Source organism: Choloepus didactylus, chromosome 11 (genome assembly GCF_015220235.1).
Source record: "Choloepus didactylus isolate mChoDid1 chromosome 11, mChoDid1.pri, whole genome shotgun sequence".
NCBI lineage: Eukaryota > Metazoa > Chordata > Mammalia > Pilosa > Megalonychidae > Choloepus > Choloepus didactylus.
This window is the reverse complement of record NC_051317.1, coordinates 78,986,243-79,002,278: the sequence shown is the minus strand read 5'-3', so window position 1 is coordinate 79,002,278 and position 16,036 is coordinate 78,986,243. Positions and strand designations below refer to the sequence as shown.

At 41.0% G+C, this 16,036-nt stretch overlaps 2 protein-coding genes across 6 annotated transcripts in view; one reads left to right on the top strand and one right to left on the bottom strand.

Annotated features, from left to right (window-relative positions):
- Positions 1–541: 541 nt before the first annotated feature.
- On the bottom strand, positions 542–1,264 carry LOC119505894 (coiled-coil domain-containing protein 25-like). 2 transcript variants are annotated; one of them, XM_037798777.1, is made up of 2 exons: positions 925–1,264; positions 816–823 (listed from the first exon to the last, which is right to left on the bottom strand). In XM_037798777.1, exons 1-2 carry the CDS (start codon positions 1,166–1,168, stop codon positions 816–818), a joined length of 252 nt encoding a protein of 83 aa, XP_037654705.1. In that variant the 5' UTR covers positions 1,169–1,264. The 2 variants fall into 2 exon arrangements, with proteins under 2 accessions (XP_037654704.1, XP_037654705.1); XM_037798776.1 differs by having other exon boundaries at positions 542–1,264.
- A 14,326-nt stretch (positions 1,265–15,590) lies between these two features.
- ARL15 (ADP ribosylation factor like GTPase 15) overlaps positions 15,591–16,036 on the top strand; it is a 446,531-nt gene continuing 446,085 nt past the window's right edge. The window contains exon 1 of one of the 4 annotated variants that reach the window (XM_037798774.1): positions 15,591–15,707. In XM_037798774.1, coding sequence (XP_037654702.1) covers positions 15,660–15,707 — 48 coding nt within the window. In that variant the 5' untranslated portion in view covers positions 15,591–15,659. The remainder of the gene's footprint in view (positions 15,708–16,036) is intronic. The other 3 variants (XM_037798771.1, XM_037798775.1, XM_037798773.1) reach the window with 3 other exon arrangements.

Genomic DNA, 16,036 nt, shown 5'->3' with positions numbered 1-16,036 from the left:
AATATTGAAACCAGCAACGTTCTGAAAATACCACTATTATCTTCAAAATCATATGCTTCTTTTTTTCTAATCAGGAAATCAGGTGTGTATGGGGGGTGGTATTCACCTATACTGCCCACCAACACATTCTTTTAAACATGGGAGAAGATATTTTAAGAATATGAAAAGCTTTTCAAGACATCTGTTTTCAGGGAGAGACCACAGTAACAGAAATACTTTTCCAGAGTTGGTTCTTTCTAAAGACTATCTGAAGAACAAAGGCAGCCAGCTTTTATGAGGTACCAAGAGATGTTCTGGCAAAAATATTTTCACTTTCCTAAAGTTATATGCTGTCTTCAAGTCCACCTATATTAAATATATATATATGAACATTTTCTGTCAGCAACAAAGGGGACTTCAAAAAAAAAATCTCCAAAATTAATATTTGTGTAGAATGAAGGTCGAATTGTGGTTGGTTGTTTTTGTAATTCAGAACATAATTGAAATCAAAATGTCTGTAGCTGTCCCTAAATTTGCATCTTTAAAAGGTCCTTTTCTCCATTCACATGAATTCATCTGAATCATTGCCATCCTGATTTGAAGACATATTCTCAACTTTCATTAATGATGAATAGCTTCTAAGTTCATCCATTTCCCTCTTCTTCTTCATTTCTTCTTTTTCTCTCTTTTTCATTTCCTGAATTTGGGCTTTTTTTTCATTCCTCTCTTCACAGTCTCTGCATTCTTTCTCTGCTGCTAGGTCTGGGAACCGCTCCATTTTGATCTTTTCTAATCGATTCAGTATCTCATTCACTTTCTTCTCCACTGTCACAATTTTAACATCCTTTTGCCTGTGAAAGCCTATCTGTCCCACATCCATGTCAGCTGTTTTCTTCAGGTTAGACCACGGTGTATATACCACATTGATGTTGTTCATCTTGCAGCCTTCAGTGCTATTGGCCTTCACAAGATGTGCACAGTCCATCAACACTTCCTTTGGAATGTCTTCTATCTTCTCCCCCTTATGTAATCGAAGGTATACATGAGCCGAAGAGAGTTTGTCCACATGAAACCAAATATCTTCAGACCAGCCATACTTTACTAGATCTTCATTTTCATATTTATCCTTTCCCATGTAAACAGTGTAAGCAGATGAATTAACACTGCTGCTGGTGAAGTAGAACACCATGATCCCTGTGGCAGTGCAGCAACTCCCGCACGGAGCTACAGCCCTCAACTCTGCAAGCTAAGGATACCAGAAGCACAGCGTCCACTTGTCCCCGGAACTCCCCCGCCTGCTCCCTTAATTCTTAACTTTGTGTCTGTGTCTCATTCCTGCGCCGCCCTGTCAGCAACAATTATCAATGCCTTTCATAAGAGTTGGGGAATTCTCAGCCATTATTTCCTCAAATACTCCTTCTGAACCCTTTCCCTTCTCTTCTACTTCTGGGACATCCATGATGTGAATGTTCATGTGCTTCATGTTGTTAATGAGCTCCCTGAGATCCTGCTCAATTTTTCTCTTTCTTTTCTCTATCTGTTCTTTTGGTTGTTTGAATTCGGATGCTTTGTCTTCTTGTGGGCTGATCCTTTCTTCTGCCTCTTCAAATCTGCTGTTGTTTGCCTCTACTGTATTTTTTTTTAATCATTTTATTGAGATATATTCACATACCACGCAGTCATACAAAACAAATCGTACTTTCGATTGTTTACAGTACCATTACATAGTTGTACATTCATCACCTAAATCAATCCCTGACACCTTCATTAGCACACACACAAAAATAACAAGAATAATAATTAGAGAGAAAAAGAGCAATTGAAGTAAAAAAGAACACTGGGTACCTTTGTCTGTTTGTTTCCTTCCCCTATTTTTCTACTCATCCATCCATAAACTAGACAAAGTGGAGTGTGGTCCTTATGGCTTTCCCAATCCCATTGTCACCCCTCATAAGCTACATTTTTATACATCTGTCTTCGAGATTCATGGGTTTTGGGTTGTAGTTTGATAGTTTCAGGTATCCACCACCAGCTACCCCAATTCTTTAGAACCTAAAAAGGGTTGTCTAAAGTGTGCGTAAGAGTGCCCACCAGAGTGACCTCTTGGCTCGTTTTGAAATCTCTCTGCCACTGAAGCTTATTTCATTTCCTTTCACATCCCCCTTTTGGTCAAGAAGATGTTCTCCGTCCCACGATGCCGGGTCTACATTCCTCCCCGGCAGTCATATTCCACGTTGCCAGGGAGATTCACTCCCCTGGGTGTCTGATCCCACGTAGGGGGGAGGGCAGTGATTTCACCTTTCAAGTTTGCTTAGCCAGAGAGAGAGGGCCACATCTGAGCAACAAAGAGGCATTCAGGAGGAGACTCTTAGGCACAAATATAGGGAGGCCTAGCCTCTCCTTTGCAGCAACCGTCTTCCCAAGGGTAAAACTTATGGTAGAGGGCTCAATCCATCAAACCACCAGTCCCCTATGTCTGTGGTCATGTTAGCAACCATGGAGGTGGGGTAGGTGAATACCCCTGCATTCTCCACAGGCTCCTCAAGGGGGCACTACATCATTTTTTTTCCTTGTTTTTCTTTCTTTCTTTTTTTTTTTAACTTTCCCTTCTTTTTTAAATCAACTGTATGAAAAAAAAAGTTAAAAAGAAAACAAACATACAATAAAAGAACATTTCAAAGAGATCATAACAAGGGAGTAAGAAAAAGACAACTAACCTAAGATAACTGCTTAACTTCCAACATGTTCCTACTTTACCCCAAGAAAGTTACATAATATAGCAACCTTTCTGTGAACTTGTTCCTACTATATCCATCAGAAATTAACAGACCATAGTCATTTCTGGGCATCCCCAGAACGTTAAAAAGCTTATCTGTTCTTCTTGGATTATTGTTCCCCCTTCCTTAATTACTCTCTACTGCTAGTTCCCCTACAGTCTACATTATAAACCATTTGTTTTACATTTTTGAAAGTTCACATTAGTGGTAGCATATAATATTTCTCTTTTTGTGCCTGGCTTATTTCACTCAGCATTATGTCTTCAAGGTTCATTCATGTTGTTATATGTTTCACGAGATCGTTCCTTCTTACTGCCGCGTAGTATTCCATCGTGTGTATATACCACATTTTATTTATCCACTCATCTGTTGAAGGACATTTGGGTTGTTTCCATCTCTTGGCAATTGTGAATAATGCTGCTATGAACATTGGCGTGCAGATATCTGTTCGTGTCACTGCTTTTCGATCTTCCGGGTATATACCGAGAAGTGCAATCGCCGGATCGAATGGTAGCTCTATATCTAGTTTTCTAAGGAACTGCCAGACTGACTTCCAGAGTGGCTGAACCATTATACAGTCCCACCAACAGTGAATAAGAGTTCCAATTTCTCCACATCCCCTCCAGCATTTGTAGTTTCCTGTTTGTTTAATGGCAGCCATTCTAACCGGTGTTAGATGGTATCTCATTGTGGTTTTAATTTGCATCTCTCTAATACCTAGTGAAGCTGAACATTTTTTTCATGTGTTTCTTGGCCATTTGTATTTCCTCTTCAGAGAACTGTCTTTTCATATCTTTTGCCCATTTTATAATTGGGCTGTCTGTACTATTGTCATTGAGTTGTAGGATTTCTTTGTATATGCAAGATATCAGTCTTTTGTCAGATACATGGTTTCCAAAAATTTTTTCCCATTGAGTTGGCTGCCTCTTTACCTTTTTGAGAAATTCCTTTGAGGTGCAGAAACTTCTAAGCTTGAGGAGTTCCCATTTATCTATTTTCTCTTTTGTTGCTTGTGCTTTGGGTGTAAAGTCTAGGAAGTGGCCGCCTAATACAAGGTCTTGAAGATGTTTTCCTACATTATCTTCTAGGAGTTTTATGGTACTTTCTTTTATATTGAGATCTTTGGTCCATTTTGAGTTAATTTTTGTGTAGGGGGTGAGGTAGGGGTCGTCTTTCATTCTTTTGGATATGGATATCCAACTCTCCCAGCCCTATTTGTTGAAAAGACCATTATGACTCAGTTCAGTGACTTTGGGGGCCTTATCAAAGATCAGTCGGCCATAGATCTGAGGGTCTGTCTCCAAATTCTCAATTCGATTCCATTGATCTATATGTCTATCTTTGTGCCAGTACCATGCTGTTTTGGCAACTGTGGCTTTATAATAAGCTTCAAAGTCAGGGAGTGTAAGTCCTCCCACTTCGTTTTTCTTTTTTAGAGTGTCTTTAGCAATTCGAGGCATCTTCCCTTTCCAAATAAATTTGATAACTAGCTTTTCCAAGTCTGCAAAGTAGGTTGTTGGAATTTTGATTGGGATTGCATTGAATCTGTAGATGAGTTTGGGTAGAATTGACATCTTAATGACATTTAGCCTTCCTATCCATGAACATGGAATATTTTTCCAACTTTTAAGGTCCCCTTCTATTTCTTTTAGTAGAGTTATGTAGTTTTCTTTGTATAGGTCTTTTACATCTTTGGTTAAGTTTATTCCTAGGTACTTGATTTTTTTAGTTGCTATTGAAAATGGTATCTTTTTCTTCAGTGTCTCTTCAGTTTGTTCATTTCTAGCATATAGAAACATTACTGACTTATGTGCATTAATCTTGTATCCCGCTACGTTGCTAAATTTGTTTATTAGCTCTAGTAGCTGTATCGTCGATTTCTCAGGGTTTTCTAGATATAAGATCATATCGTCTGCAAACAATGACAGTTTTACTTCTTCTTTTCCACTTTGGATGCCTTTTATTTCTTTGTCTTGCCGGATTGCCCTGGCTAGCACTTCCAGCACAATGTTGAATAACAGTGGTGACAGCGGGCATCCTTGTCTTGTTCCTGATCTTAGAGGGAAGGCTTTCAGTCTCTCACCATTGAGTACTATGCTGGCTGTGGGTTTTTCATATATGCTCTTTATCATGTTGAGGAAGTTTCCTTCAATTCCTACCTTTTGAAGTGTTTTTATCAAAAAGGGATGTTGGATTTTGTCAAATGCTTTTTCAGCATTTATTGAGATGATCAATTGATTTTTCCCTTTCGAGTTTTTAATGTGTTGTAATACATTGATTGTTTTTCTTATGTTGAACCATCCTTGCATGCCTGGAATGAACCCCACTTGGTCATGGTGTATGATTTTTTTAATGTGTCTTTGGATTCGAATTGCAAGTATTTTGTTGAGGATTTTTGCATCTATATTCATTAGGGAGATTGGCCGGTAGTTTTCCTTTTTTGTAGCATCTTTGCCTGGTTTTGGTATTAGATTGATGTTAGCTTCATAAAATGAGTTAGGTAGTGTTCCATTTTCTTCAATGTTTTGAAAGAGTTTGAGTAAGATTGGTGTCAGTTCTTTCTGGAAAGTTTGGTAGAATTCCCCTGTGAAGCCATCTGGCCCTGGGCATTTATTTGTGGGAAGATTTTTGATGACTGATTGGATCTCTTTGATTGTGATGGGTTGGTTGAGGTCTTCTATTTCTTGTCTGGTCAGTCTAGGTTGTTCATATCTTTCCAGGAAATTGTCCATTTCTTCTACATTGTCCAGTTTATTGCCATACAGTTGTTCATAGTATCCTCTTATAATTTTTTTAATTTCTTCAGGATCTGCAGTTATGTCACCTTTTTCATTCATTATTTTGTTTATATGGGTCTTCTCTCTTTTTGATTTTGTCAGTCTAGCTAGGGGCTTGTCAATCTTGTTGATCTTCTCAAAGAACCAACTTTTGGTGATATTTATCCTCTCTATTGTTTTTTTGTTCTCTATGTCATTTATTTCTGCTTTAATCCTTGTTATTTCTTTTCTTCTACTTGGTTTAGGATTGGTTTGCTGTTCATTTTCTAGCTTCTTCAGTTGATCCATTAGTTCTTTGATTTTGGCTCTTTCTTCCTTTTTAATATATGTGTTTAGTGCTATAAATTTCCCCCTTAGCACTGCTTTTGCTGCATCCCATAGGTTTTGGTATGTTGTGTTCTCATTTTCGTTCGTCTCTATATATTTAGCAATTTCTCTTGCTATTTCTTCTTTAACCCACTGATTGTTTAGGAGTGTGTTGTTTAACCTCCAGGTATTTGTGAATTTTCTAAGTCTCTGATGGTTATTGACTTCTAATTGTATTCCATTGTGGTCAGAGAATGTGCTTTGAATAATTTCAATCTTTTTAAATTTATTGAGGCTTGTTTTATGTCCCAGCATATGATCTATTCTGGAGAAAGTTCCGTGAGCACTAGAAAAGTATGTGTATCCTGGTGATTTGGGATGTAATGTCCTGTAGATGTCTGTTAAATCTAATTCATTTATCAGATTGTTTAGGTTTTCAATTTCCTTATTGGTCTTCTGTCCGGTTGATCTATCTATAGGAGAGAGTGATGTGTTGAAGTCTCCCACAATTATTGTGGAAACATCAATTGCTTCCTTTAGTTTTGCCAGTGTTTCTCTCATGTATTTTGTGGCACCTTGATTGGGTGCATAGACATTTACGATTGTTATTTCTTCTTGCTGAATTGCCCCTTTTATTAGTATGTAGTGGCCTTCTTTGTCTCTCAAAACATCCCTGCATTTGAAGTCTATTTTATCTGAGATTAATATTGCTACACCTGCTTTCTTTTGGCTGTAGCTTGCATGAAATATTTTTTTCCATCCTTTCACTTTCAGTTTCTTTGTGTCCCTATGTCTAAGATGAGTCTCTTGTATGCAACATATTGATGGTTCATTTTTTTTTGATCCATTCTGCAAATCTATATCTTTTAATTGGGGAGTTTAATCCATTTACATTCAACGTTATAACCGTGAAGGCATTTCTTGAATCAGCCATCTTATCCTTTGCTTTATGTTTGCCATATTTTTCCCCTCTCTCTATTAATATCCTTTATTGTACCCATACCGAATCTCTTTAGTACTGAACCTTTCTCCAAGTCTCTCTGTCCTGTCTTTGTTTCTCTGTCTATAGGGCTCCCTTTAGTATCTCCAGTAGGGCAGGTCTCTTGTTAGCAAATTCTCTCAGCATTTGTTTGTCTGTGAAAAATTTAAGCTCTCCCTCAAATTTAAAGGAGAGCTTTGCTGGATAAAGTATTCTTGGCTGGAAATTTTTCTCACTCAGAATTTTAAATATATCGTGCCACTGCCTTCTCGCCTCCATGGTGGCTGCTGAGTAGTCATTACTTAGTCTTATGCTGTTTCCTTTGTATGTGGTGAATTGCTTTTCTGTTGCTGCTTTCAGAACTTGCTCCTTCTCTTCTGTGTTTGACAGTGTGATCAGTATATGTCTTGGAGTGGGTTTATTTGGATTTATTCTATTTGGAGTTCGCTGAGCATTTATGATTTGTGTATTTATGTTTTTTAGAAGATTTGGGAAGTTTTCCCCAACAATTTCTTTGAATACTCTTCCTAGACCTTTACCCTTTTCTTCCCCTTCTGGGACACCAATAAGTCTTATATTTGGACGTTTCATATTATCTATCATATCCCTGAGGTCCATTTCGATTTTTTCAATTTTTTTCCCCATTCTTTCTTTTATGCTTTCATTTTCCATTCTGTCATCTTCCAGGTCACTGATTCGTTGTTCAACTTCCTCTAGTCTTGTACTATGAGTGTCCAGAATCTTTTTAATTTGGTCAACAGTTTCTTTAATTTCCATAAGATCATCCATTTTTTTATTTAGTCTTGCAATGTCTTCTTTATGCTCTTCTAGGGTCTTCTTGATCTCCTTTGTATCCCGTACTATGGTCTCATTGTTCATCTTTAGTTCTTTGAGTAGCTGCTCTAGGTGCTGTGTCTCTTCTGGTCTTTTGATTTGGGTGCTTGGGCTTGGGTTATCCATATCGTCTGGTTTTTTCATATGCTTTATAATTTTCTGTTGTTTTTGGCCTTGTGGCATTTGCTGAACTTGATAGGGTTCTTTTAGGGTTTGTAGACCTATTGAAGTCCTTATCTCTAATTTATCAGATCTACAGCTTCGTGGAGTACACTTTCTCTAACTAACCAGCAGGTGGCGTCCACGAGCCACCTGTTCTCCACAAGCCAGTTCTCCCCTGCTTAGCCCTTTTGGTGAGTGGGGGAGTGAGTCTTGTGGGGCCCAATTGGTGTACCAAGCTTGCGTGTGTAGTTGGTGTTGCCTGCCCTGTATGTGGGGCGTGTTTCTGGGCAGTCGGGGAGGGGGGGTGGCCCTAACAATCAAATCTCCCTGGTGATCCTAGAGTTTTAAAGCTGGTGCAACAGTCTAATCCTTCAGTTCAGTCCTGCCACAGTTTGTCTCTGCCACTGACCCACAAGTCCTTGGTATTGGCGTATGGCTCCTGAGACTTGCAAGTGGGCCCCTCTTCCAGGCTGTGCACCACGGGTCCTCTGTTGAGGGATGACTGTGCTATGTCACAGGTGAGTGCTGTCCCCTCAGGGCAGTTCTGGGCTGCTGGGCTGTGTAGGGAGGCTCCCAGTCTGCTGAAATTATGGCTGAATGGGGCTTTGTTAATTCACACTGCTCCACCTTCCCAACTCTGGGACAATCAGCTGAGGTTTCAGGGAAGGCTAATGTCCACGCCCACTTTTGTGGTGTGTGCCTGTTATTTGAAGCCCTTCCGTCACACTGGGTTGTCTGGGGCTGCTCTGGGCTATGGGGCTGCCGATGGGCAGGAGTGTTTCCTGTCCACCAGGATGGTGGCTGTGAGCGGACACCCCCGTTTTCTTGGGAAGTTGTGGTGTTTAGTGAATTTTCTCAGCCACTGAATTATTGCCTTTTGTCTCAGAGCTCTCTTAGTTCTGCTCTTGACTTGACGTGCCCAAATTGAAAGTCTTTGAAGCTTTCTGTATTGGGCTTCTAAGAGTAATTGTTTTAGAAAAAGAAAAAAGGATTTAAAAAAAAAAAAAAAAGGGTCCTCCTCAGAGATCTAATGGGTTATTGAAATGCTAAGAGACAAAGCAACCAGGGCCATTAAGGAAAGGTCCACAGGGCAGAGAGATCAGCTTTTCTTCGGGATTTGCATATGTGCCTTAGGGCCTGAGCTCCGCCCTTCCCCTTTCTGTGTTCACCAGAACTCTAAAAATCCTCTGCTTTTATTTTGGAGTTTTTCGTGTTGTTTTTTTTTTTTCTATGCCTGTCTCCTCTCTGCTGGGCTGGCTGCTCACAGATTCTCTGGTGTCTGGTCTCTGTCTATCTATGGTTGGAGTCTGGATCAGTAGAATGAGTTTCCGATAAGAGCAGCCACTGCAGTTCTCCCTTCTCCTTCCCGGAGCTGACAGCCCCTCCTCCCACGGGACTGAGCCTGGCAGGGAGGGGCGCGGGTCCCCTGGCCGCAAAAACTTACAGATTTCGCTGATCTCAGCAGTTCGACATCTTCATGAGTGTTGTATGAAGCATGCCCAAAGACAGATTGCTCTGTGGTGTCCAGTCTACACAGTTCCTGGCTTTCTACCTACTTTCCTGGAGGAGTAACTAAAACATACAGCTCACCAGTCTTCCATCCTGCCCCTCCTCCGCCTCTAGTGTATTTTTAATTTCATCTATCGTGACTTTCATTCTCATAAGATCTGTTTTTTTTCTTTACATGCTTTCCAATTCTTCTTTATGCTTACTCAGTGTCTTTTTACTATCTGTTATCTCTTTAGTCATCTCCTCAAATTGGTTTAGGAGATTTTTTTGAATATTGTTGATTAGTTATTCCATATTCTGTATTTCCTCTAACTTTTTGATTTGCTCCTGTGACTGGGTCTTATCTTCCTGTTTCTTGGTATGGCTTGTTATTTTTTGCTGATGTCTGGGCATTGGATTATCTTGGTGAGTTTACTCTTAAGATCAGATTATTTTATGGCAAAGCTTTTGTTGTTGATTAGCTTTCTGTTAATGCTCTTCTTTGACAGCTGGTTTGTATTACTCTACCAGGGCTGGTCCAGGGACCCAGAAAGGGGGCACACACCAGTTCCACAAGGCCCTGGGGAGAGGATCAGATAAAGATGTCCAAAAGCTCTTAAGCTCCACTCCTCAACTGTGCCCAGCATATGTCCTTCTTTGTCCAAATCCTTTTAGATGTCTTCCTAGAGGTGCTCTTTCCCCACCTGGCAGCAGACGGTGATCTTTGGCAACCCATTCCCCTTCAGCCCTCAGAAGCCTGGCTAATATTAGCTGTTTGGCTCCAGAGAATGGCTTGGCAGCACCAGGAGGCTGGGTGGTTTGAAACTGCAGGTCCTAGCAGTCCAAATTCTCTGGTGAAAAGCTGGAACAGTGGTAGACCATATACCACCCTGTTCTTGGGAGAGTGGACCTCTGCTGCTATTTCATTCTACAGCTACCCACCTGCCAGGGACCAGAGACCTTGATGCTTTCTGCTTTGAGATTGGGGGATGGGTGCCAAGTGTCAGGGCTCAGGGGGATTACTCAAGATCTCTCACTGATGCTTCTCTGTCTCTTTGTCCCACACTTTCCTGGATGTTGCACAGAACTCCCCCCAATCTCCAGAGCCCCAGAACTGTGGCTATGGACAGTTTCTGCCTGTCCCCTAAATGTTGTTCTGGAAAAGAGGTGAACCCAGACTCTCTCTAATCAGCCATCTTGGATCCTCTCCATAAATTGGTATTTTTAAAATTTTTTAATTCAATTTTATTGAGATTGTTCACATCCATACAATCATCCAATGTGCACAATCAATTGCCCATGATACCATCATACAGCTGTGCATCTATTATTCCAGAAAGGAAATAAAAACAAAAAAAGAAAACTCAATTCCTCCCATTCCCCTAACACCCCCTCCCCCTTTATTGACTCATAGTATTGGCATATTACATTTGTCACTGTTGATGAAAGAAAGTTAAGATACTACTAACTATAGGACATAGTTTGCTATAGGTATATTTTTTCCCTATATACCCCTCTATTATTAACAAATACATTTGTTCTAGTTTATGAAAGAGATTTCTAATATTTGTACAGTTAATCACAGACATTGTCCACCACAAGATTCACTGTTTTATACATTTCCATATTTTAACCTCCAACTTTCCTTCTGGTGACATATGTGATGCTAAGCTTCCCCTTTCCACCAATTCACACACCATTCAGCACTGTTAGTTATTCTCACAATAACATGTTACTGCCACCTCTGTCCATTTCCAAACACTTAAGTTCAACCTAGTTAAACATTCTGTTCATAATATGCAACCTCTCCCCATTCTTTGGCCTCATTCTATATCCTGGTAACTTATATCTCATGTCTATGAGTTTACATATTATAATTAGTTCATATCAGTAAGACCATACAATATTTGTCTTTTTGTGTTTGATTTATTTCACTCAATATAGTTCCCTCAGGTTTCCTTCATCATCCTGTTTTTTTTGTTGTTGTTTCTTTAAGATGGTTTTGTTCACCAACCATACATGCTGCCCTTAGTAAACAATCAATGGTTCCCTGTATAATCATGTATTTATGCATTCATCACCATCACCACAACCTGTATAAGAACATCTCCTTTCTTCCACAAAGGAGGAGGAAGAGTCAAAGAAGGTAGAGAGACAAAATAAAAAGAAAAAGAAAGAAAAAAAGACAGCTAAAAGAGCAACAAAAGGAAAGATGGAATTAAACTAATGTACAGTAAAAGAGTCAGACAACATCACCAATGTGAAGAATCCCTTACCTCTCCCTTATATCCCCCTCATATATATATTTAGCATTGGTATATTGTCTTTGTTACATTAAAGGAAGCATAATACAATGCTTCTGTTAACTATAGCCTCTAGTTTGCTTTGATTGTATCTTTTCCCCAATACCACACATTTTTCACACTTTGCAAGGTTGGCATTCATTTGTTCTCCCTGATGTAAAAACATATTTATACATTTTATCACAATTGTTGAGCATTCTAGGTTTCACTGAGTTATAGAGTCCCAGTCTTTATCTTTCCTCTTTCCTTCTAGAGTACCACATGCACCTAACCTTTCTCTTTCAACCATACTGACAGTCATCTTTGTTCAGTGTACTTACATTGTTGTGCTACCATCACCCAAAATTGTTTTCCAAACCTCTCAATTTTGTCTTTTCCTATCTGTCTGTAGTACTCCCTTTAGTGCTTCCTGTAAAGCAGGTATCTTGTTCACAAACTCTCTCACTGTTTGTCATAGAATATTTTAAACTCTTCCTCATACTTGAAGGACAGTTTTGCCAGATATAGGATTCTTGGTTGGCAGTTTTTCTCTTTCATTTTCTTAAATATATCACACCACTTCCTTCTTGCCTCCATGGTTTCTGTTGAGAAATCCATACATAGTCTTATCAAGCTTCTTTTGTATGTGATGGATTACTTTTCTCTTGCTGCTTTCAGGATTCTCTCTTTGTCCTTGACATTTGATAATCTGATTATTAAGTGTCTTGGCATAAGTCTATTCAGATCTGTTCTGTTTGGGGTATGCTGCACTTCTTAGATCTATAATTTTATGTTTTTCATAAGAATTGGGAAATTTTCATTGATTATTTCCTTTATTATTGCTTCTGCCCCTTTTCCCTTCTCTTCTTCTGGGACACCCATGACATGTAAATTCATGTGCTTCATGTTGTCATTCAATTCCCTGAATGGAATTGTATTTTTCCATTTCTTTCCTACCTGTTCTTTTGTGTATAGGATTTCAGGTGTTTTGTTCTTCAGTTCCTGAGTCTTTTCTTCTGCATCTTGGACTCTGCTGTTGTATGTCTCCATTGTGTTTTTCTTCTCTTGTGTTGTGGCTTTCATTTCCATAGATCCTGCCAGTTGTTTTTTCAAACATTTGATTTCTACCTTATGTTTGCCCAGTGTTTTCTTTATATCCGTCATCTCTTTTGCCATATCTTCCCTGAAGTCATTGATTTTGTTTTTGATTTGATTTAGTGTATTTCTTTGAAAATCTTTAATTGATCATTTCATTAAAATGAAATATCTCAACTGTATCTTGACTAAGGTGTGAGTTTGTTCCTCTGATTGGGCCGTATCTCTGCCCTTGCCAGTGTAGTTTGTAATCCTCTTGTTGTCTAGGCATCAGGCTTCCCTGGTTACCCCAATCAGATTTTCCCAGACCAGAATGGGTTTGGATCTCAGAATGGGGTTATATTCCATTTCAAGTCTCTCTGAGGGTGTGCCTTAGATTTTGATTGACTTTCCTGTGAGGTCTCTAGTCACTGTGATTTTCCTCACCTGCCCAGCAGGTGGCGCCTGTCAGCCTGTCACTCCTGACTGGTATAAAGAGGTGTGGTCTCTTTAAATCTTAGGTTGTTTCTCTTTTGGCTGCAGACTCAGGGGTCTGAGTTCAGCAGGAGGGGCAGGCCCTTGAGCTGGGCCCCACCTCCTTCCTCTTAGGGAAGATACACCCCCTAGGGAGCTATCTTCTGCATTTCAAAGTTTCTTTGTTTCTCTGGCTCTGTCAATTCCACACTTGTCTGGGTCAGAGTGCTGTGAACCGAAAATGGCTGAGGCTCCACTGAGCCACTCAGGTTGAGAGAGAGAAAAGGGGGAAGAAAGCCCCCCTTCACAGCCTGTCCATGGCCCTCCAATTTTGCCCATCGGTCAGATAGAGCACTTGGTCTTCTGGGCTCCCCCTCCCAGGGCACTGGTGTTTTCCGGCTCTCTAAGGTCAGTCTCTAAAAGTGTCTGTATATTTTTTTTAATTAATTTTTTTCCTCTCCATCAGCCCCACCTCTTCTCCACTGGGAGTGACCTCAGAGTACGTTGCTGCTTGTCTATATTTGTAACTTGTATTCTTCAGTCCACATTTGTTAATTAAAACCCCAGTTGGAGCTAGGTTGCACTATATTCGCTCAGTCTGGGAATGCAACTTCTGAAATTAGTTTCAACCGTGTCTAGTGCTGTAGTTTTATGGAAATCCATCACCTCCAGAATCCAGCTTAAAATCTCGTTTAAACCTAAACATGTTTGACTTAACAAAATGCCAAAAAAAATTAAAATTGGGTCTAACGGCTTAATGGAATTGAGTCCTCTTAGCTTTGGCATCAGCAAAAGCTTACTGGAATTTCTTTGGGAGTATAATTTCTTATGTATGCACACATATGCTTGTCTGTAAATTAGATCAACAAAGTAACCAGAATGGGTGGAACACCCCTCTTATGCCAAGCTCTGAACTATGTATATTCATAGTCCTTTAGTTCTTTTAAATACCTTCTGGTGGTAGTTCTCATTTCTCAGCTGAATGAGCAGATCATAAGGCTTACCAACCTTGATCCCTCCTTGAGGGGCTACACTCCTTCCTGAATTATATGCATAGTTAGGTGAATTCCACTGTTATCTAACAGCAGAATTGCTTTGGCAGCCCCAGGCAATCTTACTGTTTGGAAATTCATTATCTGGGGATACAAAAAGAGAGTATGCCAAATTGGGGGAAAATAATTCAACTCCAATCCCTAAACCAACTTTTATACACCCAGGAAGGCACTTCAGAAAGGTTTTAGTTGATGAAGTTTCACTCTTGAAATGTTATTGTATGGAAGCTCTAATTATTAATACAGGTGAGAGCAATCCCTTCCACCTCCATTCTCCTTAACTCTTGGAGCTTACTTCATTCACCTGAGCCTGGTAAGGAAGGCGTATCTGGCACGCGTAGTTGTTCAAAAGGCTGAATCTTCAAATATTAGAGCCTCGAGTGTTCTTCAGCTTCTTGTCAGACTCAGGCTTTATCAGCTTAATGCAATTTGAAATTCCAACTCCAATTTCCAAGTTACTCACCAGGAAAAGCAGAAGTCTCAAGTGCATCTGCTCACAGTTATTTTCATTTCTTAAAACGACCTGGGGCCCAGTATATTACTTGAGCCTTTTCAAAGAGCTTCTTATGTTATTACTTATTTTATACAGGGACTTTGGATTTGTGCTCAGTGTAACTGAATTCAGAGCACTGAAAGAATTCTCCTTGCCAGTGTTTGAGAACCACAACTGACTATACCAAATCCCAAAACTTTTTTTTTCTTTTCAAGAGGTGGAGAGAAAATTCTCCGGGAGTTCTTTCTGAAAAGACCGCGCCTCCAGAATTACCCCAGTCTGCCCACTGGGCTTGTTGAGGCCCCAGGGTCATTTGCCTGCCTTAGCAGTTTCACAGAATGAAGGCGGGGAGGGGTCTTTCCGCCCCCAAGTCATGTACAGGTTTGTCTATTCATGAAGAATCCCCTTACACGCTTCATGTCTCTGCAGTATCGTTTCGGGGCCTTAGAGCCCTTAGGAAATCGCTCCTGAGAGAAACAGTTAAGTGTTGGTGACCACATTCCTCCCACGTTACAGCGCGTGCTTCCTATTTGGGGGCTGGAGAGAACACCATGGCTCTCTGGCACTGGAGCACAGGGTTCTGTTCACCGTTACCTAACCAAAGGCTACCGAAGCACAGAGAACGCAAGCTGCGGCTACACCCGCCGATTTTCCGCTCTTCCAAACCTAGTTCTTCCGCCTGCGCCTCCCTGGCCCACGCCCCTCCAGAAGGCTCACAAAAACAAATCACCTCACCTCTCGCGCTCTTCTCTCCGGCCGCCCGCAAAAGCCTGCACTTTATAGGCGCCTCAGCCAATGAGCGCCCTCCTTTCCTTTGCTCTCCTGCCCGGCCAATCGCCGCGCCCCTTGTGTAATCTTCGGCTCTTCGGCTACTCTCGGCTATTTTCGCTGTTGCTGGCTTTTCAAGGGCTGCTCTCTCGCAGCCAGAGACGCTGCTTTTTTTTCCGGGTTCGGAGCCGTTCCGGATGCTTTAGGCTGGCGGATGTCTGATCTCCGGATAACTGAGGTGTTTCTGTACATGGATTATCTGGTAGGTGTGGGGCAGGGGTGGCAAGTAGCCTCTCAGATCTCGGCGTGCCCGATGTCCCTCCGCCTTGAGGAACAGCCTTTTTGCTTTCTTTCTTTGGGATGGGATGCCTTTGGGGTTCTTTCTCCTGCAGCGGCTGTAAAGCTTGCCTGGGACTCGGAGAGGCGGCAGCCGGGGCCGCTGGGCAGCCGCGCAGAGGGGGTGGTGGAGCTGACAGGTAAAGGTGCAGCCGGGGCCAGCTGGGCTGAGGAGTGAGGGTCTAGCTGGGACTCTCCGAGAAATGGGGTCGCGGGCGGCGGGGCGTCCCCTGCTCGCAGTCGGTTTCTTTGCTT

Bases quoted from the DNA above. Each gene is read 5' to 3' on its own strand.
- LOC119505894 (XM_037798776.1), bottom strand. From the start codon at position 1,168: ATGGTGTTCTACTTCACCAGCAGCAGTGTTAATTCATCTGCTTACACT.